Source organism: Culex quinquefasciatus, chromosome 2 (assembly GCF_015732765.1).
Source record: "Culex quinquefasciatus strain JHB chromosome 2, VPISU_Cqui_1.0_pri_paternal, whole genome shotgun sequence".
NCBI classification, from domain to species: Eukaryota; Metazoa; Arthropoda; class Insecta; order Diptera; family Culicidae; genus Culex; species Culex quinquefasciatus.
In genome coordinates this window covers 137,288,994-137,314,810 of record NC_051862.1, presented here as the reverse complement: position 1 = coordinate 137,314,810, position 25,817 = coordinate 137,288,994, and the positions used below count along the sequence as shown (strand labels likewise).

The 25,817-nt window shown below is 35.6% G+C and overlaps 1 protein-coding gene across 2 annotated transcripts in view; it reads right to left on the bottom strand.

Moving 5' to 3' along the window:
• Positions 1–4,932: 4,932 nt before the first annotated feature.
• The window catches only part of LOC6037882 (tribbles homolog 2), a 74,643-nt gene continuing 53,758 nt past the window's right edge, over positions 4,933–25,817 (bottom strand). For both annotated transcript variants that reach the window (XM_038253062.1, XM_038253063.1), the window contains exons 5-6: positions 13,889–14,080; positions 4,933–6,879 (exon numbers count right to left, since the gene is read on the bottom strand). In XM_038253062.1, the coding sequence (XP_038108990.1) occupies positions 6,522–6,879; positions 13,889–14,080 (550 nt within the window). In that variant the 3' untranslated portion in view covers positions 4,933–6,521. The remainder of the gene's footprint in view (positions 6,880–13,888; positions 14,081–25,817) is intronic.

The window sequence follows — 25,817 nt, the reverse complement described above, 5'->3', positions numbered from 1 at the left end:
GTGGCATATTAGCCGTTTGGGTTTTCGCATCGGCAGCCAAGTCTAAACACTATTTCAGTGAAATTCAAGTTCCAGAAGATGCGTTGAAACATCCTCTATCACCTAGTGCTAACATCTCGTTTTTGGAAAAAGTGGATATTAGCCGTTTTTGTGATCATTTCTGTTTAATTTGATTTTTGCCATAAGCTATTTGTATTTCTTATACAAGCTTTTTACAAAAATATTCTCAAAGTCTATTCTCGCCTGACTGATTCTGTTGCCCACGCAATGTCTATTATCGGCCTAAAGTTTTTTTTCTTTCAGTGCACTTTTAGTACTAAACTAACAAAAAGGAAGCGTATCCAGTAGAAGTCTCCTGGCATTACTACAGATTGTCTAGGGAAACAGATTGGCCAATGTCTCTGGACACCAAACGTGCTGGACATCAAACGCCCTTTACGCCCAGCAAAACTGGCAGTGTTGCAAGCGCAAAACATACTTTGCCAGTGCCTGTTTATTTTGCATTGGCCAGTCTGTTTCCCTAGACAGTCTGTAGGCATTACTGGCTCACTCTCCCTGTTTGAAAAATGTCGCACGTCGTACGAGTTGTCGCACGGTTGTGATTTTACCGTTTCGATGTCGATTGGTCGAAAGGACGACAAACACTCGACAAGCTTGACACGGTTTTTCAATCGATTTACCTTCAATTCGACGTCGATTATCGTCGTCGACGCAAACAGTTTGACAGTTCTCTTCAGTTGATCTTGTTCGGACTTGATTGCAACCGAGTCGAACCAGTTGTTGTTGCTTTTAGGCTTTGGGAGGATTTTGGACAGTTAACAGGTCGTCGCCATCGTGCTAACTTGTCGTACGTGAATTTTGGGCCAAATTGAGTTAAGAACGCCATTTTGTGCAGCTCACAATGCCTCACCTTTTGACCTTCACAGATCCCCAAAATTCGATTTCAATCCTGAGATATTCAACAAAACCCGAAAAAACTCCGTGCATTTTTGTCACTTTACATATGAAAGAAGTTTCAATCTTGTCGTGCTATCTTGTCACTCCATGAAAATTGATGTAAGTGCGACAAAAGGCCAAAGGGATTTCAAGCCAGGAAAGTCAGGATGCGTTTGTCGCACGTACAAGCTAGACTACCGTAAACATTTGTAATTATAACTCGGGACTCCAGCAACCAACTTCAACCAAACTTTGGGACAATGCACAGAATGGTGAGCCAAACAAAACGTGTTTGTTATTGTTTACATTGCGTGCTCTCGTTTTTGAATATTCAAGGTCAAACATTAAAACGCGTTTTTCTCGGAACGTCAAAATGGCGGGTGCGACAAGATAGCACGACGACGTCGAGGTGAGCTGTGTTCTAGGTTCAATTACGTTTTCTGTCGGAAAGTTCCGGCCGGAGTGGGCGAGCGACCAAATCAAAGTGTCTTGTATTCCAGATTTCGGTCTTCGTGGCGGAGAAGGAGGAGGACGGGAAACTTGGCGGGCCATCCCGGAAGATGGGGCGGGAAGGAACCAGTTTGCGATCGAGTAAGCGGTTGGTGTTTGGTCGCACGAGTTGGAGTTTTGAATTCTAATATTCTAAAAATTATAAGTTCTAAAATTCCACAATTGTAAATTTTAAAAATGCTAAAATTTAAATAACTTATATTTTAAATTCTAAAATTTCAAAAATTCTGTTTTTTTTATTCTACGCATTTGAAAAATTTATGATTTTCTTAAAATTCTAAATATAAAAAAATCTAATTTTATGTTTTTAGATCTTAAATGAGCATGAGCATGAGCATGGTTGACTGCCAATGAGCTGCTACTCCGTTATTGACAGATCAACTGAAGTTAAACAATGAATCAAAAGTGATCAGTGGGAGCCAACCATCCGTTCACTGTTTAACCTCTGAAGATCCCTACTTTATTAGTCAATACCGGTGCCCTCCCAAGAAGCCTGCAGTTCAACGAAAGGGAGGAATGTTAGTCCGATAGTTGAAGTTGCAGACTCATCAAGTACATAGTTTTTCTTAATATACTTGCAGGGTTGTTACGGGAGAGTCGAAAAAAAATCCGCGCCAAATCCGCGCCGACCTAAATTCCGAAACCGCGCGAAATCCGCGCCATATAAAAAAATATCGCGATCAACATTAAAGAAATTTTATTTTTAATGAGGAAAACTAATACAGAAAGTATTTGATAAAAAAACTCGGTTTATGTTTAAAAGCTCCAAAAGAATGAAAACAATAAATCCATTTTTAAAAATACCTAAAGAGACGGTAGAAGCAAAGGTCATGAAAAAATCTTCAAAATAGAAAATACAATATTTAAAAACTTAAAAATTTAACTTCAAAAATATAAGCTCAAAAATAAATCCAAATCTAAAATTATAAGTAGATAAAATTTTAAATTTCGATAGTCTAAAAATTCAAAATCTACGAACTTTTATACAGTTTTCAATCCAGAATCCTCGCTAAAATTTCACTACGAAAGAAATTTAATTTCCGATATTTAAAATATTGTCTTCTCATCATTTCAAAATCTCTAACAGAAAAAATGACTTCAAAAATTGTGGCATTCAAGAATTTAAGAATTTAATTAAAAGCTTAAGAATACTAAAATTAGATTTTTTTGTTGTTTTCTATATTGTTTTGAATTTGTTATTTTTAGTTTTTAAATTTCAACTTTTTAATTTTGATTTTTTAATCTTCAAATTTTTGGTATTTTGAGTTTCAGATTTCTAAAATTTTGAATTTAGAAATTTCAGATTTTTAAATTGAAATTTTAGAAATTTCGAACAAAAATTAATATGTATTTTGATTTTTTTGTTAAAATCGAAAGAACTTCAAAATTTTAATGAAAATAAAAGTCAAAGCAACTAAAAACAATCTAAACGCATTTTCTGCATGTTTGTCAATACTTAGGTATTTTGAAACTAATGATTGCAAAACAACTGGACAGGTGTATAATGCATTTTTAAACACTTTTTCATTCAAATGTTCAAATCGTGGCTCGTAAATTCAATTTTAATTTCCCATTTTTTTGCCTCCCCTCGACTTTGGTCAAAGTTGAGGGACATAAACTTCAAAAAATAATTGCAACGGCCTAAAAAGTATTAAAACAAAAAAAAGTTTCGATTGTTTGAATTTCAGAAGCTTTGAATGTTCTGATCTTTTTATTTTCGCCAAGAATGTTAAAATCTTGAAAAAAAAATATTTCTACGATTAAATTCCATCTAAAATTTTAAAGTGTTTGGCGCCCACCAGAACAAGCCCCAAAAATAGTTTTTGTTACACATTCTAATTTCTATATCTTCGGGAAAAGTTTGTAATATTTGATTTACAACGTTAAAAATTTAATAAATTCAGTATAAAATTAAAAATAAATAAGGTTCAAAATCATTACTCAAAACTTAAAAGAAATGAAATATTCAGAGCCGGAGATGTTAAGAAATGACAAGAAACATATAAAAATAATTTCTACATAATCTTCATCTTCATTTTTCCACGTTTCGTACTAAGAAAATACAAACAAACATTTTCAGAAGAAAATTCAATTAATAAAAAATATGAAATTCTTGCACTCAAAGGAAAAAACAAATTATCGTAATTCCTGACAATATTTTTCTTAATAACTTGAAAGAAATTCTATCTCTCTCAATTAATTTATTTATCAAATTTGCCATCCGCGCGAAATCCGCGCCTGAGCAAAATTAGCCAGCAAATCCGCGCCAGATCCGCGCTATCCGCGCGAAACGCGCCATCCGCGCGATCCGCGCCGTCCGTAACAACCCTGTACTTGTTGATACCGCTTGAGACCGTTGAATCCACAGCATCTCCTTCAAGCGTGATTATTATTTTTTTGGGTTAGTAGGATGAGGTTTTGGGTTTTCGATGCCTCCCGAGCTACGACGCTATGGGGAGGACTTTCATAACAGACCCGTCGGCAAGCCTTCCGAGCAACGATGCTATGGGAAGGTCTTTCTGGTTAACACACAAACTCACTCACACACAGTTATTTTGCTCCACTATTAACTCAACGATCCAAATTTTCAGTGCGTCTTTCGTTCATTATATAGAAATGGCTTTTTCACCGCAAAAACATAAAACCTTATTCGAAAAATTTAAACACAATCCACCCGACGCCGTGCCTTCCGATCAACGATGATATAGGAAAGGCTTTGAAAATCACAAAAGAAATCACTTTTCACTCCGAATATTTTTACGACCACGCGCTCCCTTTGCCAATTATGCACTGATGACGCTGCATTTTCAGAGGGCAATCTTCTCCTCGCAGCACACAATACACGACAAAAATGTGAAACAAAAGGCACACACAAAAAAAAAATCACTTTTCACTCCTAATATTTTTTACGACCACGCGCTCCCTTTGTCAATTATGCACTCTAATTTTATTTTTTTAGATCTTAAATTATTAAAAAATTTCAATAAAATACAAATTTAGAAAATTCAAAAAATATTAAAATTAAAAAAACTATTTTTTAAAATCAGAAAATTTTACAATATTCTAAAATTTACAAAATTAAAAAAAAATACAAATTCATTTATTTCAAAAGTTTTAAAAATTGTATTTAAAAAAAATTAAGGTTTTAAAAGTTCTGAAAAAAAACAACAAATTTTCAAATTGTAAAATAAAATCTTTAAACTATTCACTTTTGGAAATTTTCAAAGATTTTACAAGGTCAAAATTTAAAAAAAAATAGTCTGTTTAAAAATAGGAGTTATCAAAATATCACGAATTGAAATAAATGATTTTGGTATTGAGACACCCTAATATTTAAATAAAAATTAATTCATAAAATTTGAATTTTAAAAATTTCAAATTTTGAAAGTTAAAATTTAAAGAATTTTAGAAAACTTAGGAGATATGATATATTTAATTGGAATTGGACAGTTTTCTTTCGGATACCAAATGAATACACTAACAATGTTCGGTTAACGATTTAGGTTTATTGACTCCGCTCTTACATTCTCACATTCACAATTATCTATTGCATTAAATTAATTTGTGTGTGTTGTTTTTTTATCCGTTCACTAACTATCTATTGAATCGCTTTCACGCATTACACTCACCCGCTGCTGTTTCGCGTTCATTCCATTTATCTTCCAAACTTCTCACATGTCTTACGCGGCAATCGAAATAAAAAGTTACTCTATCTATTTAATTTTTCTGTTAAAATCTACCTACTCCACACGGTTGGGGGTGGCGTGTGTTTGTTTTTTTTTACCTAACGATTAATAGGAAGAATTCAGGATTTCAAACGGAAGATTTTTTGTGTCTCTATATATTGGTTCCTTCTCTCTTGTTTACTTAATTTGTTTTTTTATACTCGCAAATAGAAATAATCTGGAAAATAGAAACTTTTTAAAAAATAATTCTCTTTATAAAAATCACAACTCAATTCAAAAGAAGCAAGCTCGGGTGCGGCGCGCCAAGCGCCAAAACCGAGCGGAGATCGCACACATGTCCTTCTTTTTTCTGTTATAATTTTGGCGGTATTTACACGAAAGTTTTTGTTTTCAATTGATTAACGCAGCTTTATTCAATATAGAGTTCGAAAGAGGGTGAGGTTAAAAGTTTAGACAGAAGAGAATAACAAATTAATTCAGAACGTATCACAAATCGCTTTGTCTTCCTCGATTTCCTTTTCATTTTTTTTTATTTTTGCATGGATTTGAACGTTTAAAACTGAAAAGTACAGCGCGTTTTTTTCTCGATTATTTTCTCTCTAACTTCTTAACAAAGTACCTTATATTAAACTTAAAAAACATGGTAGTTTCAGTCTGTTCTGTTATTCTCATAACAAGTTGGTTGTTGCTTGCGCTTAAATAAGTTAATAATTTAGTGAAATTTGCAAAGGCGTGGGGGGCAGGCAAAAGAAAGTGTAATAATGCGCTTTTTAGAGGATTGCACAAAGAAAGGTTTTTAATGTATTCGGAGCTGGCTCTATTTCGATCTTGTGTGAAAACGGTTATCACAGCGAAAATAACAAAAACGTTTGTATTTTCAAAGCAAGGGGTTAAAGAAATCAAAGCAAAAAAAAATACACGAATGCTTCGCGAATTGTTTTTAAGACACGATGGTAAAAAAATCGGGGAAAAAATAAGAATCAATCGAAACCAGCTGAGATCACGCGCGCAGCACACAATTCTTCGCAGTGGAGTGCCGTTTTGATTCAGAACGAAACAAGTGAAACGAGTGAAGAACAACCTGCGCGAGGATTTCTTGCTTTTCCTGCTCGATTGCTAAAAAAATAATAAATAAAAATTTCATTACTCCTAGTGGACCGATCTTACAGACTACTTCACGGCGACGCCTACAAAAAAAGCCCGGAAAAAACGGTGTCTGTGTGTGTGCAATTAATGGGAAAACGTAATTCGAAAACGATTCCGCTCCTTCCGACAACAAGTGCAACAAAACGCGACATGTCGCTCGATTTGCCTGGCTGATTTACGAATAAATCGAATCGAAACGACCTTTTTCCCAGAAAAAAAAGAAAGATCCTCCCCCAGCATCCCTTAAACCAGCTCGCCATCCTCGTAACGCAGCTCCCGCTTCCGCAGGTCGCCGTCACTGTCGGCCGTCGGATCGAACCACTCCGGGACGCACTGATCGTCGGCGTTGGCGGACCCCGATCCGGACCCGGACCCGGTCCCACTGGACCGGCTCACGTACTGGGGCTGCTCGCGGGTGTCGTCGTGCTGCAGCCACGGATGGAACAGAACGTCCTCCGAGGCTATCCGCTCCTCGGGTTCGCGCCGCAACAGCGCCCGGATCATGCAGCGTGCCTTCGAGGAGAGGCAGTCCGGCACGGTGAACTGGCCGCGGCTAATCTTGGCGAACAGGGACGCGTGCTCCGAGTCGTTGAAGGGGTATCTGGAAGAGGAAGAAGGAGAAATATTAGTATTGCGTGTTGCAAGGTTTCACAGGAGGACGGAGATAATTTCTGTGGCCACGGGGCATTTGGCTGGCGATGCGAGCTTTGACGGGTTTTGTGACAGCTGGACAGCTGCTGACTTGGAGAATGATTTGCGGTAATTTGCCTACCGAATTATGCAAACTGTGAGCTCAAGATTTTTAACATTTTGGTTGAGTTCTTACCATGGTAGCTCTCAACTATTCTTCTTCCCTGTAGATACAGAAATGCATTGCCACGCATCACTGTTTGAATCGTTGTGCTCAAACTCAATCCATTTCAAAGAATTATCTTTGCGGTTAACCTTCTGCAGTAGGCCTGGTCAAAATGTTCAAGGAAGGTTTAAAATCTGGAGTTTTTTTTAAAGATCCAATAAACCAAATGTTCAGTTTTTGCTTTTTGGGTGTTTGTTTACAACCCCTGACTCAAGGCGGATTCAAAAACACCAAAAAAGCATAATCTAGAAATTTGCTTTATTGGACCTTTTCAAAAAAAAACTCACGAAATTGGCTGGCATGAATAGCGAATAACGATTGCCTGAAGAACGGCCTACTCGTCTCGTAATTCGATCATAATATTTACCTTTTTTGACAGTAGTGGGGGTGTGACAATTCATTTACCCACGGCAAAACAGGGCAAAACCACACCGCTGCCAAAAAGGTAAATAGTGGTTACTAGAAGTACTGAGTATGCTTTGATCTCGTTTTTCCTGACAAAATTTGAATGATAGGGTCTAATCGCGAGCCTGCTGCGATCCAACTGAAATCTTCTCCAATTGCATTTTGTTACAATCAGCTAGTCGTGGAATTTTAAGAATCGAGACTGTTCTTATTCTAGTCTTTTTCGTTTTGTGTAGCAAAAAAAAAAAAAAAAATCCAGCAATGTTATAAAAATATCAAAATCTTAGTTCTCAGGGACTACAATTATCGTGCTCGAAATATCATCTCCCAATTTACACTGCTCTTCTTTCCGTCGCGAAATTCTTAGTAAAAGGATATGTCGTGTTTACACTAACCCGCGTGACATTTACATTATTCTCTCTAGCCACATAAGCCGACACAAAACAACATTTGAAAAAGCAGTTCAACGGGACGTAATGCGCGGTCGGTTCCGAATCCCTCTCGCGCAACATCCATTTACGATTTCTGAGAGAAAACAAAACAATCTTCGGCGAGTATGTAAAAACGAGGAAAAGAGAAGGAGTGATAAAAAGAGAATGCTCTTGCTGGCAATCACGAGATAAAAGAACAGAACTTACAAGCTATAGTGACGGTCGCTACACCCTCTGACATGTTGGTGCAAGAATCATCAAATGCTAGTATTTTCTATCACTTTTGTACAACACTGATGACCAGCAAGATTCGGCAAAATGATCATATTTGAAAATATAAAAAATAAATATCGAGCTGTCAAATCTGCAACATGGAGTTAAACTTTCTGTGAAGTTGCTGTGAAGTTTTCCATGGCACTTCGAAAAGTTTAACTCCATGTTGCAATCACACACTCTCATTTTTAATTTCTCGATAATATTTTGGTCCAGATCAATTTTATTTATATAATTTTCAATCTTTTAATTATTTTGGGTCGTTTAGCACAAATAATAAATGATCTGGGAAATTGTAATCCAAGATGACGGCCATAATGGCGACGAGGGACCATGAGAATTTTTCAAGAATTTTTGATTGGTAATGAGACAGGTAATCAAATTATCAAATTCATGCTAGTTTGAAGTCGCTGAACTCAAAAATGATGCTAATCGAACTTCGGATAACCGAATTGATAATCGAGTCAAGGATTCTCAAGTGGTTATCTGTTTTTATTTGGCGCTGTCCAGAACTGTCCAGAAGAAAAGGACTATAAACTCCTTAAAAATGATAACTTCATCACCGCCAATGTATGGAATAATTAAGATGAGTTCGACTGTTTATCGTATACAGATAAACCACCCCTAAACGTCCGGCTATCCGCTCATTATCCCTCGACATGAGTACAACCATATCCTACTGACCTATTTTACCACCCTCATTTCCACGCATAAAATTACACCGATGGTGAGGGTGAGAAATATACTTTCCTTTTAGATCGAATAACTGCACCACCACCAGCATGTGAACCAGCAGCAAGGTTGATACTTTTATACCGGCATGAAATACCGCACCTTCACCTAAATAGCTTAAATTAATCGACAGAGGGGAAACAACTTTGAACGACTTCATCCGATATGGGCGTCCTTTTTTCGGGGTGAAATTTTCATACTTGAATGATGTATGGATTGACCGCTTTGGGCGTGGGAAGGTGATGCTTCCTTTTTGGGAAGGTTGACTTGAGTTTCAAATTTTGAAAAACGACCGTTACACTAAAATTTACGATTGGCGGCTTCGAAAAAAAACTTTACAACCGCAGCCGGTTCATCTGCCCCGAAAAGAGTTGTACGCCAACAAAAAAAAGGCTCCAAAATACAAAACAAAAGGTAAAAAAAAAACTCTAAGCAGCTGCATCTCCAAAACTGGCCACCACCAATCGGGGTGATCGTTTCGCGTATAAACCTTGCCGCGCGGTGTTCCTCCAACCCTTCCCCACGGGGAGAGAGGATCCGCAGGCAATCGATCTGCAAGCAATTTAGCATGATTATACTCGCGAGGCAGCAGGACACACGGCAAAGCCCCCCCAAAAAAAAGGGCATTATTATGAGCGCGCGTGCACCTGCTGTCTAAGAGAAACCAAAAAGAATCAACAAAAGCAAAAAAAAAAAAAAAAAACAAAAATAAAACTGCTGGCTCTGGGTTCTTATGTGGTCAAGGTTTCCATTCTATGGGGTGAACTCTTTGCATAAGCGTGGCTCTCGGGCCAACTGACCACTTTGCAAGGGACCCTGCAGTGGTCATCATCATCATCATCTCAAGTGTGGCTTCTTTTAAGCCCCTGGGAGGATCCTTCCTTCCTTTCTTGCTTCAGCTTTGATATCGCGAGAGTATAATTAATATTGCGTGATAGTGAGTTTGGTCGTGTTTTGCTTCATCATTCCTGTTTAATACCAGGACTGGGATTTAGGCGCGAAAACTAAATAATAATTCTGGCTTTTCATTTATTTGAGGATTTTATTTTGTTTCAGAAAGATAAATCAACAAAAACTTGATATTGTTTTGTTGGGAAATGCATTTATCTATTGTCAATTGATTGCATAACTGTCTTCTGATTTTAAGGAAAATGTTAATATTCGAATATTTATAATACCTGTTCACAGGACATCATAGTGCAATTTTACTGCTGCTGTTATTTATGACAGAGATATTTATGTCAATTTGAGATTTCATATTAAAATCGACCTAATAGAAAACTGTTATCTTTATATGCAGCAATGAGAGCTATGTGTTTTGTGGTATATCATAACGTTTGTTATAAGGGAAATATACCAATTTTCGTCACACTCAGCCCTTCGACCTAATCTCATAAATTTTGCAGTTTTCCTTTCAGATACACTAAATTTACACAATACACAAAATGTAATTTAAAAACAATAACAGCATTAGGGATTTAAAACTTTTGTAACAACAATTGAGATTTAGGTTAACCTTCCATCGGATGAGGAAGTAAAATGTCGGTCCCGGCCTTGGTTGTTAGGCCGTTAAGTCATTCCAGGTGTAGGAGTCGTCTCCATGCCATAAGTACAAACAACACACCAAACCAAGCCTGCTCCGGTGGAATCGCTGGAGTAAAAGAGGTTTGGGTGCTCTCGCCATTCAAGCCTTCGGATTCCTAGGTTCGAGCAGAAACTTGCAATAGAGACCACAAAAGACCCGGGGTCGTTAATGTGGATGGTTTGATTTTTTAATTTAAATTAAGAAAGAAAGATTTACCACGCGATGAAACCACTTATTTCAGATTTTTTAAAACTCAAAAATTTAAATTGCAGAAAAAGAAATTAAATAGATTTTATTTTGTAATTGTTTAGGAATTATCAGGTTCTAATGTAGGGTTTGCTTTTAGTTATAAAAATGTCGTCATTATTTGCCTTAAATAGCTAAATTTAAGGTTTCCGTTAGGTTAAAAACATTATAATCACGACGATGTGACAAGTCAATCTTCAAAAAAGATATTTATCATTTAAGTTTTACTACTCAGTCCTCAGCTCAGTCAGTATGAAAGTCATTATTTCCTGTGTTCATTAGGAGGAGAAACTTACCCTTCGAAACGTTTGATAGCTCGACGTCAATACTTCAAAATTATTGAAGTAATTTTTGCTTATTTTGGTTATAAGGTATCATATCGATGCCTCTGTGCTTTCTTATGCTAAATAGATAGGAAACCCATCAAGCTTAGAACAAGAGAGCATAAAGGCATCGATATAAGGAGTACTTTTAAAATATATAATAATCCAGAAAGTGTCAAAATTTACACGAAGCCTCTCAAAATGTTGATGTCGATTTTATTCGTTTTATAAATTTTATGCATTTCACTTGGATTCTTTTTCAAGTTTATTTTTTGTTGATTTTTCGATTAATTCTTTAACCACCAAGTGCGCGGAAAACTAGGTTGGTACCATAAAAACCGACAAAATAAAGCAATAAAGTATTTTACATTACTTTCTGAAACTACAATTGGAAATAGGTTTTGAGGGAAAATAATTAAATCGTGTCAATAAATCATAAATGAAAATTGCCTTGCCTTTTGACTAGAATAAATACTAACATTTGAGTCTCGCAACGAGATGCAAAACTTTAACCGCTAAAACTCACATTAAACCTTGAAGCAAAAGCAAAGAGATACGTAAAGCTACAACTCTCCCGAAACCAAAATACGACAGACGGCAGGTGGAAACTTTAAAAACACAACACATGATTGGGCCCCGTCTTTCTCCAAAGGAACCAAAAACGTAAAACAAGGAGAGAAAAAAAACCTGCATATGTTTTCGTCTCGTCTCGTATTATCCTTTCGTTCAACTCTTGCTTGCACGATCATCCTGGCTCCTTGTTCGTGTGGCGCAATCTGCTCTCCTCCTGCTCTGTTTTTTTAAGGAAACACAAGAGGAACAACATGTGCAAACATTTAATTCCGATGGTTTGTGCTCCTTTTGCGTGTGGTGCTTGGAGAAAATCCTCGCGTTCATTTTGAAGGACGCAGAAGGAAAATTGATCTCCTTCTGATCGTCGTACTTTGTGCTCAACTTTGTCCTTTTGGATTTTCCTCTCGGTGGTGTAACGGAAACTGTGTGTTTCCTGTTGTTGGTTGCACAATTAGTGAGGAGCTCTTCTTTGAAGGGAAGATGGTCCTGTCATCTGTTGCATCCGGTTTTATTGCAATGTTCTCGAAGTTTCGATTTTTAAGCTGTAACGGTTTTTTTTGCAGGTAAACTTTGTTGCAATCTCGAGAAAGTTCTCACAAAAAGGTTATAAAGTTAATCCTGGCTGAGCGAGCCTTGGGTTAATCCTTTTATTGCTTTCTCTGCAAAGATCCTCACAAGTAATAATAAACAGTCTAATTTGGTTTGCTAATTTAGCATGATCGGGGTAGGCATGTCAAGAATGACAAAATCGCCGGATTATCTTGCACCAAACAAAACGACAACTGCTGAACAGCAGGCTGTGGAGCGGAGGCACGCCTCCAACTTGGGTAAACGATTCTTGTTTCAAATCGATTTCTGATACGGAGCTACCTTTCAGTTTCAGCTGCCTGTGGCTGTTGTAGTCCAGTCGGCGACCGACTGACATAATTAATGGTTCTCCGATTAGTGTCTGATTCCGATCGTTCGATCCCTCCCTTGCCGCAGTTTTATGTTGATGATAAACGGTTCCTGCTACTGGGCGTTGGGAAGAACTCGCAAGGTGTGCTGGCCAATAAACTGTGACTAAAATGTGCGGTTATGTTTGAAAGTTTAGTCTTTGTGGCATGTATTTTATGGTTAAGAAGCTCGTATGTTCTGTTTTTTGTGTTTGCCGCAGAGATAATTCAAATTTTATAATTGCATAAATTTGATGTGATGATTTTCATCAGTGTGTAATGACATAAACGGCCTAATACAATAACTTGTGATCACTCCAGATTAGAAGAATAACGTTTTTCAATATAGATATTTTTCAGTTATAATTTTTAAAAGGATTTAAAAGGTAATCATTTCTCTGATATCACAAATATAATCAGATTATTAATCACACCCTTGGAATTTCCTGTTCTTGCCAAAATCAAACCACAAATTCCAAGATTCCTTGATGAATCACTACCAAAGCGCTCGTAAACATGCACCCAGAATGCACTTCAGGAATTCCTTAATGGCATTCCTTCTTCAACGACCGCGTTCTAAGCCCTCCACCGATGCGTGCAAACCAGCATAACTTCCACAGAACCGTCGATGAATCATGACCCTACAATCTCCAGCATGTTCGTTTGGCGCACGATCATGAACGAACCTGGCGGCTTCCAGGTTCACTCCAACTCGCCCAAAAGTGAAAGATGACTAACACTCTTCCGAGCTTGGTTGGTTGACCTGAAACTGACTTCATCCAAACCGTACGGTACTTTCTTCAACCGAGCCCGCGAGCTTGTGCAGTCGTGTTCGAACCTGACTATACGATGACCGCATCCCCGCAGCTGGAGCCAGCTGATGATGATCTTCACTGGTTTGAAAGTCTCGCGGCGGCGCAAACGTGAGCAATAAAATGTTAATTTGGACTCGCGCCGTCGTCGTCGTCGTGATTTGTCAGGTCTAGACTTGTTCGAAGTTTGTACTGACAAACTGTGCAATCGATAATTATAGACTGGAAAGCAGGATATCGGCGAGCTGCACCTTCCGAAAAGGAAGGTTCAAACATTTTACGACCCACTTCCGCGAGTGCCATTGTGTGTGGTTGTTCACTTTTTTGCAGGTTTCCTTATCCTTCTCCAAAAGGATCGATCAATTACAAAAACCTTCGTCAATGTCTCGTCGAAAAAGTGCCCAGCCCCGCAAAGATCCATTAATTACTAGACACCTACCTTCCGACCAGCATCGTGTACAGGATCACCCCGAGGGACCACATGTCGGCGGCCTTCCCGGAGTAGGTGGTGTTCGCTTTCAGTATTTCCGGCGACACGTATGCGGGGCAGCCCCGCTTGTCCTGCAGCAGGTCCTCGGCCGGGTCGTCCAGCACGACGGCGTCCTCGAGCGATTCCAGCTTGAGGTGGGTTCTGGGAGAGGGAAAAGAAAAATACAAGAATACAATTAGTTTACGGTTGTACGTAGTACGGTGCAATTTATGATTGAGTAAAAAAATATAGTTTTCTTTCTTGTGTACATTACAATAGTAGTTTATGCAACGAGTTGCAAAAAGAGGATTTTTTCAGCACGAGTCGTACATTTATCCAACGAGGTTCACCGAGTTGGATAAATACGACGAGTGCTGAAAAAATCAAGTTTTGCAACGAGTTCCATGCAACATTTTTTTGCAATTCCGAAAACACCCATTGAGTGAAATTTTAGTCAAATTTTCAATAAATCGTTTGAATAAAAAAAAATTGAAAAGTTTTACTTTTCGAAAAAAGTTCTGAAAAGTTAAACTTTTTAGCACCCTTTTCAGTGCTGAAAAGTAGAACTTTTCAGCATTTATTTTGAAATAGTAGTTTATGCAACAAGTTGCAAAAAGAGGATTTTTTCAGCACGAGTCGTACATTTATCCAACGAGGTTCACCGAGTTGGATAAATACGAAGAGTGCTGAAAAAATCAAGTTTTGCAACGCGTTCCATACAACATTTTTTGCAATTCCAAAAAGCACACACTGAGTGAAATTTTATGTCAAATTTTCATGTATTTTGTCAATAAATCGTTTAAATCAAAAAAAAAATTGAAAAGTGTTACTTTTCGAAACATGTGCTGAAAAGTTCAACTTTTCAGCACCCATTTGAGTGCTGAAAAGAAGAACTTTTCAGCATTTATTTTGAAAAGTGATGCTATTCGATTCTGTTATTTTTGGTACAGAAAAGTAGGCTATTTCGTCGTTCAAGAATAACAGGAAAAGTAAGTAGTTTCACGACGGAATTGCAAAAATTACATTTATCTATTTTTTTATTTTTGTGTTGATAACCTCGTGCTCTCAAAAGAATATTGCAAAAAGCTTATTTTCAATTATTAATTGAAAGAATAGAAAATTACTCCGTGTGCTTTAAAATGTCAATTGTTCATTTTCTTCCATAATTAAAAGTTTATTTTTCTTAACCCTCTACAACCCATCCCCGCCTCTAGACGGGCTTCTATATAAAAAATCGCCAAAAACCAGTTTTCCAACCATTTTTTGCTCTTTAAAAAGCATTGAAAAAAAAGAACGTTTGAAATTTTACAAAAAAATTAGAGTTCAAAGTTTGCCTTGTTTTATGTGATTTTACCAATGTTTTTGAAAATGTATTTTTTAGGGATCAACCTTGCCTGTGTTTACTAGCATTTCCTATATTTTAAGTAAAAAGAAGTATGCAGTAATTTTTGTAGTGTCCCAGACAAGGCTCTACGTATTTTTTACAATTTAAATGATAATGGTTCCATTCTAGAGCAGAAAAGGTGACAAACTAGCAAAACATTTTACGTTTTTTTTGCTGAAATTTCAGTTGTTTATTTTGACAATTATTTTACTGAAATTTCAGTAAATCATCTGTCAAAGTGACAAATATCAGTTAACTGAGAATTCAGTAAAATCTAAATTACTGAATCGTTTACTGAAATTTCAGTAGATGAAAATTCAGTAAAACTTTACTGAAAAAAAAACGAAGTTGAATTTATAGCTGTCGGCCACCATTGCTAGTACCAACCACTAGTGTCTTCCTTTTTATCTACAAGGACTTCGCCGCCCTGGGCTCCTAAGCGTACGAGAGTATGGCACGGAGCGACGGCGCCGAATACCCATATTTACACAATGAATTTTTAGAGCGCCCGCCGCGGGATTCGAACCAGCAACCTCTGGATTGTTAGTCCAGTGCGCGGTCCGATTGATCCACACGGGCTTATTTTAATCAGTGTTTTGCGAAAATATAAGACTTCATCCAGTTTCAAAAAAAAATATCTGTCATTTGAAGCTTTATTGTAATTTGGCATGGTTCATACTGCAACAAAGCAAAAAAAAAACATAAGAATACTAAATGACAAAATTATTGCCAAAATCAGCTGAAACCAACTACAGTACTTGTTCGGTAATTGGGCTGAGAACGTAACCCAGTTACCAGGGCCGTAGCCAGGATTTTTGTTCGGGGGGGGCTTGGGTGCAAAAATTCAAGGAGTATAAAAATCAGCAAATCATTTATACCATCACTTGGTTTGTGGTATAATTATTGAGATGAATTGTAAAATTTTAATGTAATGTATGCAAAAAAGTTTTCGAAGATTTTCATATTAAGTTATCAATGTATTTATTGAAGAAACTCGTTCGTCATTTTTTTTCTTTATTTTAACAGCTAGTTTGTATTAAAGGAGTAGAGAACGTGTTTTTTTTAACATTTTCTTGAATTGTTTAATTGTAATCCAATTTCGTGATAAACGTCGCTAAATTTAAAATATACTTAACTTGAATCAAATTTTTGAAAGCATAAATTTTTTTTAAACCATAAGTATTATGTTTTCTGTATTTTATACTGAGAGAAATTTTAAACCGTCTGGATTTACATTTTCAGCTGTGGTTTATCTAACATTTTTCATTTTTTCTAGCAGAACATAAAACTCATAACTGGAATATTTGTTTTTCTTAAAATTTTATAAACAAACTTAAACAATGTTTTATTTTAATTGTTCTAAGCTATTGAAGCCATTTCATATTTTGCGAAGCTTCTGGTGCTCTCAAAAATAAATAATTTTAATGAAATACAAAAAAATATAATCGTTGAAATTTCAGCTTCTGAAGTGTCTCCATGGCAACTCCATCAACTGAGTTTACATGTGATTCATTTTTTCCGTGTCGAGTAAATTCACATTTTTTTTTCTGTGTAGGCCTATAATAAATATATATTTGAAGAAAAAAAATCAGTGCCTGTGTTTAATTTTAATGTGTTAAAAAATTTAGATAAAATGTATTAAATTAATTTTTAACGCCAAAATATTCACTGGAAGAGTTGTTAATAATGCATATGTAACCATTTTTACATGCATATGTAACCGTTAAAATTTTCCTCGATTGCATCAAACATTAAAACGAATCATGTTTAACTTTAATATTCCGACTAAACGCCATTTTCAAATTCATTACTCATTGTTTTCTGAAAATTGGTCCAGAATTTGAGCAAAAATAAAATTTTAAAACATGACAAAAAAATTTAATCAGATCTCAATCCTAAAGATAATTTTTTAATAAAATTTTAATCTATATACATGTTTAATAATTTAGGATTGTAACCATTTATTAAAATCGATGTTTGTTCAAGCAATATCTTGACTCTAGGAACAAAATCCTGCACATTTTATGGTTTAGAAATTTTATATTTACGAAACGTTGCTAAATTAAAAATAAAGAAAACTTTATGTAAGAATTCATAAATTGATTAGTTTTATCCTGTAAATCTAATCTTAGTCTGCACTTGAATTCAAACATACCAATATTCGAAGCATCAAAAAATAAGATTATTAAAACATAATTTATTGAAATGATTGAAAATTATTTTTTGAATGTCTTTATTTAAAAATGATAAAAAATGTTTTTTTTTTTATAATTTAAGGATTTTTTTAGTTGTAATTATTTTATATTTTTTATGTATTTGATTTTTTTCATTTTTGGAATTTCTAATTTTTTTGAAATTATCATGTGTAATTATTATTTTAAATTTTTGTTTTAAAAGTAAAGAATACTTTATGTAAGAATGCTTAAATCAATTACATTTTTCCTGTAAATCAAATCTTAGTCTGAATTTTGCTACAAGAACTATATTTTACTTTCAAACAAAAATTTAAAAAAATGTCCTGTAGTACGGAGACTCTTAAAACTCCATACAAACAAATCTCAGGGAACGGTCAAGAAATGGTTTACGAAAAGACTTCTCTTAAGCGGTACGCAGCTGAAAAGGAACAGAAACAAAAAGCGTCGTTTGATATTTCTTCGGGAGCAATATGTGTTGATGAGATTTTGATTTGTTTATTTGGATGCGACTGAAAATAACGTTTGAAAATAATGTATTCGCTTAAATAATATTGAAGAATTGCCTCATGAAGCTGACTATCAAAACGCTGAATCTTAAAATGCTGAAATAAGGGAAAAGCCATTACAAAAATCACTTAATTTTCTGGTAAATATAAATTAATTTAGGAATACTAGAATTCAAACATAAAAATATTTAAAGCATCCAAAATTAAGATTGAAAAACATAATTTATTGGATTTTGAATAACTTAATTTTAAAATGATATTTTTTTATTTTAGGATTTCTTAAGTATCAATTATTTTATTAATTTTTCAGTTTTAGATTTTTTAATTTTTGGAATTTCAGATTTTTTTATATTATTCTGTTAAATTGTTATCTTAAATTTTTTATGTTTTTATTATTTTTATTTTTGATTTCTGGCATTTCTTTGTCTTATAACAAAAAAAATAAATCAAAAATTATGAAAATTTAGAAATTTGAAAGTGTAAAATTTTTAAATCTTCAATTAGCCGTTGTGAATATTATTCTGAAGTTTATGTCACTAAACTCTGACCAAAGTTGAGAGGGTTACAAATCAAAACTACAAGCTATGGTTTTATTATTTTAAAAGTGTTCAAAACACACTTTAAATCAGTACAGTTGTTTTGCATCATTAGTTTTCAAAATATCTAGCTGATGGCGAAATCCTTTTTTCGTGAGAAAAAACTTTCCGCGGTTCCGCGACATGTTACAAAAATTCTAAATATTTTTAAACGAGCCCAAACATGTCGTATATGATTATCAAAGCAGGAAAAACATTTCAAATTTGTTTTCCGGACCCACCTGGTCGCTGGTCCTAAAAAGACTTAATCGAAATAAGTTATTTCCATTAAAATTGCGAAAGCTATTTTTTTTTTAAATATTGTATTTTTGCTCTCTGTTTTTTGGTCCATTTTGAAAAGGTGGCAACATAAACTTTGGAAAATATTTACAATTGATATTCAGAAATAAGAAATTATAAAAAAAAATAATAAAGAAATTTTAAAATTTTCAAAATGCAAATTCTAATCTGTAAAATCCAAAAAATAGAAATTAAATAGTTTAAAAATGAATTATTGATCAGAAATTATATAATTTGAAAGTGATGTTTAATTAATTTAATTTCAGAGTTTTTGAATCCAAGCTTAAATTTTTTTAACGTTTTGAATATTTTTATCATTTTATTTCTTCCTTTAAAAATCGCAAGCTCATGCACAAAGTGAAAATTAGTTGATAATAAGTAGAGCAATTCTCTGAGATTTCGGTCATTCGATTTTTTTTGTATTTTTTAATCCGGCTGAAACTTTTTTGGTGCCTTCGGTATGCCCAAAGAAGCCATTTTGCATCATTAGTTTGTCCATATAATTTTCCATACAAATTTGGCAGCTGTCCATACAAAATGATGTGAAAATTAAAATCTGTATTTGAAGGAATTTTTGATCGATTTGGTGTCTTCGGCAAAGTTGTAGGTATGAATATGGACTACACTGAAAAATTGATACACGAAAAAAAAATTTGGTGATTTTTAATTTAACTTTTTGTCACTAAAACTTGATTTGCAAAAAAACACTATTTTTATTTTTTTCATTTTTGATATGTTTTAGAGGACATAAAATGCCAACTTTTCAGAAATTTCCAGAATGGGCTTTGACCGAGTTATGATTTTGAATCAATACAGATTTTTCAAAAATCGAAATATTGGTCGCAATTTTTCAACTTCATTTTCCGATGTAAAATCAAATTTGCAATCAAAAGTACTTTAGTGAATTTTGAAAAAGTGCACCATTTTCAAGTTATAACCTTTTAGGTAACTTTTTGAAAATAGTCGCAGTTTTTCATTTTTTAAAAATAGTGCCCATGTTTGCCCACTATTGAAAAAAATATTTTTGAAGAGCTGAGAAAATTCTCTATATTTTGCTTCTTCGGACTTTGTTGATACGACCCTTAGTTGCTGAGATATTGCCATGCAAAGGTTAAAAAACATGAAAATTGATGTTTTCTAAGTTCACCCAAACAACCCACTTTTTCTAATGTCGATATCTCAGCAACTATAGGTCCGATTCACAATGTTAATATATGAAACATTTGTGAAATTTTCCGATCTTTTCGAAAAAATATTTTCAAAATTCAAAATCAAGACTAACATTTCAAACAGGCCAAACATTCAATATTACGCCCATTTGAAATGTTAGTCTTGATTTAAAATTTTGAAAGTATTTTTTCGAAAAGATCGGAAAATTTCACGAATGTTTCATGTTTCAACATTGTAAATCGGACCTATAGTTGCTGAGATATCGACATTAGAAAATGGTGGGTTGTTTGGGTGAGACTTAGAAAACATCAATTTTCCTGTTTTTTAACATTTGCATGGCAATATCTCAGCAACTAAGGGTCGTATCAACAAAGTCCGAAAAGCAAAATATAGAGAATTTTCAACTTTCCAAAAATATTTTTCCAAAAGTGGGCAAACATGGGCACTATTTAAAAATGAAAACTGCGACTATTTTCAAAAAGTTACTTAAAATGGCTATAACTTAAAAACGGTACACTTTATCAAAATTTCACTAAAGTACTTTTGATTGCAAATTCGATTTTACATCGAAAAATGAAGTTGAAAATTTTGCGACCAATATTTCGATTTTTTTAAATCTGTATTGATTCAAAAATCATAACTCGGTCAAAGATTTTGCCCATTCTGAAATTTCTGAAAAGTTGGCATTTTATGTCCTCTAAAACATATCAAAAATGAAAAAATTAAAATAGTGTTTTTGCAAATCAAGTTTTAGTGACAAAAGTTAAATTAAAAATCACCAAATTTTTTTACCGTGTATCAATTTTTTCAGTGTAGTCCATATCCATACCTACAACTTTGCCGAAGACACCAAATCGATCAAAAATTCCTTCAAAAGATACAGATTTTTGAATTTTCACATATCATTTTGTATGGACAGCTGCCAAATTTGTATGGAAAATTATATGGACAAACTAATGATGCAAAATGGCTTCTTTGGGCATACCGAAGGCACCAAAAAAGTTTCAGCCGGATTAAAAAATACAAAAAATAAAATTAAAGAAAAAAGACCGATTCCGTAGAGAACTGCTCAGTATTCACTTAGTTGATCTTCCGATTTTTGATATATTAAATAAAAATTGGAGATTGGCCACGGTGGAAACTAAAAAATGTGACCAAAAGAAAGCATTTTGGACGAGTGGTTTCGGAAAAAAGGTTTACGAAAAAGTAATAAAAAAAATACACACAGATATTTCTCAAGCATTTTTCTCTAAGGTCTTAGATATGTAACTAACCATGTTCTTAAAACCAAAACGATAAAATTAGAATTGTATTTCTGATAATAGTCAAAATTCACTCAAATGTTTTTCATATTAAATGCTTTCGTTTTTGAAAACAAAATCTAAATATTTTTGAGAAATTATGATAAATTTTGAAAAATGTACAGAAAAACATGTATTAACAGTTTAAAGGTTTTAATGCAAATAAAGGAGGGCTATTAATTTTACAATCCAAATTCGACTAGCCGAAGCCTCGATTATCAAAGTTTCGATTATCCGAAGTTCGAAGGACTTCGGATAACCGAATCAGGAACAAATGAAATCGGCATGTTTTATTTGCTTGTTTTTAACATCAAATTCGGCATCTGTTTTTTAATGGTCCAATACACCAAGTTTTTGCTTTTGGGTGTTTTTAATACCCTGACGGTTTCAAAAGCACCCAAAAAGCAAAAACTGGAAATTTGGTTTATTAGACCTTAAAAAACACCAGAAATATTTCTTGACCTCCATTTTGACCGCCATATTGAATCCAAAAATTCTAAATTATTTTATGGTTCTTCAGGGGTCATACTTAAGTTCTACAATCAAAAATAAGACAACAAGATCTAAGGATTTTTGCTGTCCCTATTCAGACTGTAGTCCCGATTCGCTCCAGATGACGGTAATTATTTCTATGTAGCCCCTTAGAGCAGTCCGCTCGGAAATTGCTATTTTCGAAGGTTAATAACTTTTTAGCAAAAAACCCAAAAAATAAGGTGTCTTCGGGAAAGTTTTTCCAAATTTAAAGAAGATATTAGTTCTGAAAATTGATAAGAACTGGATAGATATTGCGCCTTCCATTGGTCAAAAACTGAAACAGTTGCTTTTCTGCGTACAATTTGACGATTTTGCCCAAACTTGGTGGTCAGTGGTCAGAAAAAGCTCAAATTTTGGAACTTAGGCTAGTGATGCGTAAATCTTTGATTTCATGGGATAGCCCCAAGTAAGCCCAGATATGGACCATCCTAACCAATGTAATGCTAAAACTACAAGATAAATGAGATGTTACTGAATGGAACAATGTTCAAATCTGCAGCTCAATTTTTAAATATCCAAATTTTGGATCCATAATCTACAAAAACTGAGCCCGGCAATGGACAGGCAAATTACTTAGTTTGATCAATCAATTCTTGATTCTCTATCTTACAAATTATTTCTGGGAAGAGAACACACCATCATTGATTTAAGATTTTTTTAAGGTAGTTCAATTTAAAAAAAATCGGAAAAAATTTCGGGGGGGGCTGCAGCCCGGAAGCCCCCCCCCTGGCTACGGGCCTGCCAGTTACCGAATGCTGCTCGCTAACTGGGTTGAACGAAAAATTACGAGGGGACCACCGATGCATATTTTAATCCTGATAAAACATAAAAACAAAAGTTATTCAAATTTGTTTACCATGTTTACTTCTTATTTTTCTCTGATTGTAACTTGAAATTAGTTAAAATCTTGAAAAAGGTTTTTTTAATTGCTTTTCATCTTCCAACCCCTCGGTCATTTCGGTTTGTTTTGTTTTTTTGACGTTTGTCTGCTTTTTAACTGGGCTACGGCCCAGTTATCGAGCGCCCAGTTGAACAAAGCCCAGTTACCGAACAACTACTGTAGTAAAATACCTTGCGCTGGTTTGGTGAGGGATCTTTTCTCCATGTAATATTAAAAAGAGTGATAATTGTACAATTGGTGCACAAATGTTAATGGAATTCTAATGTATTGAAATATACCAATAACATCATTTATCGCAATCTACACCTTAAAAGGTCCCAAAGTTAAACGTTTCGTGTAATTTCATGTTTGCTAAATCACCATACGGTGAACTTTATCCCTCTGCAGCGCGTTCAAGCCTGCGTCACCTTAGTCGCGTTGGTTTTCGGTACGGCGAACCTCGCAAAGCTAAGCCACCGCAGCTTAATCTATTACCGTACGCGACTAGGTGAGGACAACGATCCCACTTCCATTTCGTCACGCGAGTTCGCGCCGGCCTCGCTCTTAGTAGCAGTCACTAAATTTAAAAGGCTGCAGACAAATATTGCACACACACTGTATTTGAACCCTCAGCCGACATTAAACTCAAATTGAAATGTGTTAGGTTAACACAATTTTCGAATATGCAGTCAAGGGTTACCAATCCGACAAGGTGGTACTGTCTACATTCACTTAAATCTTCGTTTTGCAGAAATACACGCAGTTGAACGGTCCCTAAAAAAGAGCAAAAGAAAGATTCATGGTGCAGAAATCGCACCGACCCGAACGCGACTCGTGACGATTGAATAACAAGTGAATGAAATGCAATTTAGTAACAATTTATATCGCGTACCTGCGCCAGGCCTTTTTTGAATGGTTTTTGGCGGGGCGGCGGTTCGAAAGCTGCAGACTCTGACTGAATATCATTAATCACGATTCATGAGCGAACTGAGCGACTTGAGTCCCTTGGCGGATTGAGACGGCTGATTAGTTGCACTCCGTTGACGGTAATTTGCATGGATTTCTGTGGGGGCTCAGCGCAATGCAACCCTGTGGGTAGACAGGGTCTTCCACGCGACAGTTGTATGGCCCGCGGGTCATTAATCAACACCGCGGAATTGAGCGGGGGTCACCAGCTGCTACAACTTAATCTGCATAGACCGAGGGTGGTCAATTAAGTCGTGCACGAACGGGTTGCACTGACTTTGATTGGACATCGGGGATTTGCTGGATAATTGTAATGTTCTAATGAGCTGATTGTCACACCTTCAAATCTTTGATCCAACGTGATACCTGGAATATCCAAGTCTGTCATCATTGTCCAATCACGACTGGACATGATTTTAACACCTCGAAAAAAGGGGTTGAGCTGCGTTGTACCCATTAACCGCAACGGTGAACTCCTCAAACACACCACTAGACCTGTCGTGGCCATGTCGAGTCAAGAAAGCACACGAAACGACCATCGCCGCGGCCAAACATTTCGTCACCACGCCGTCGTGCGTCGTCATTGGCCGAGCGTTGGGTTTCACATTGAAAACCGTTTTCAAGACCACAAACCTTGACGGCGTGTGACGGTGACGGTCAGAACTTCCAGCCAGCTAGCGCGCGCGGTGCAACATCCGGACGAGACAGCTGGTCACACCTCTTAAATGTCAACCAACACCAGATAGTGATGCAAATTAGCCTCGAACGCGGACTTTGGAGGTGGGTTTCGTTAGGAAGAGATATCGATTATGACATCGTCTCGGACATGGTGATTTCGAGCAATAATGGTCGTAGATATCATTTTGAAGCTACCGAAACCAGCATCAATCAATGCGATGAAGTAAATCTCTTCAAGAAAGTGTATAGATTCAAGCTTTCAATGGTTGGACAACTTATTCTAGAAGAGTTACCCAAGATATCTAAGCTACTGGTGCCGATGAAAAGGTGACCCATTACGAGACAACCCTCTCTTTCCATCGTGCCACTCTTCATTTGACTTACTTTCATCGACCAACTACCCGGTCGTAATGTATAATAACGGAGTGGTAACCACTCTTCTGCTTTCATCATTTCTCCAAACTCTGGTCCGCGCGGAGTGGCTCGCGGGCTCAGCATCCGCGTAAAAGTCCATTCTGCGATCTTGGAAACGGCGTTGAACAGTTATGTGGCGTGGCCGCGCAAAAGCTCTGCAGAAAGCGCGTACAAAAAGCAGACAACCGCTCAAGTTGTTTAGATATCCGCAGCCAAGTTAAGAGAGATTTGATCAAATTCAGTGATTAAAAAATATTTCCTGAATACTACAGTAATTTGCATCAAATTGTATCAAAAAACTATTCTTACACAACAAAAAATCCGATGGTAACACATCACCTTCGTCAAAAAAGACACTTAATATTACACAAAAAAAAGTTGCAACCGACGAGATTCAAACCCAGAACCAACAATAAGAACTGGCGCCTTAGCCCGCTCGGTCATCAGACCGAAGAAGAATGGAAAGAATAAACTCATTTCGGTCAAGTAGGTTTTCCATACTGATGGGCTACATATTTCAGGGTGTAATATCACATAAAATTTCATAAAATAATGCAAAATTTATTTTACACCCAAGCATTTTACACGCAGATGGATTACATTTTTTTTGCTGTGTAGTAGGGTAAATTCTTGTATGTTTGGCAGGTTAAGCACTCGCTCCTAACTCCATCCAATTTGCTGATTTTCACTATTTAAACAACTTATTTGTAAAACTGTTCATAGAAATTTGCTTGCTCACTTCCTTTTGAACTATTTATCACTCGATTTTAGTTGAAAACGCGTTTTATGAGCTGTAATTGAACGTCAAAGTGCTGATATGGCAACATTAGAGGCACGCTGGAATTAGATGCTGTTCCCCTAGTGCAAGATAATTGAATGTGAAGCAAATAAGAGAATCTGATAATCAAATAATTTGACTTTAAAATTGTCGTATTTTAGGGTAGACGAAAAGTTTTGATTAAAATAAGTAAACATACACACAAAAAAAAGTTGAAT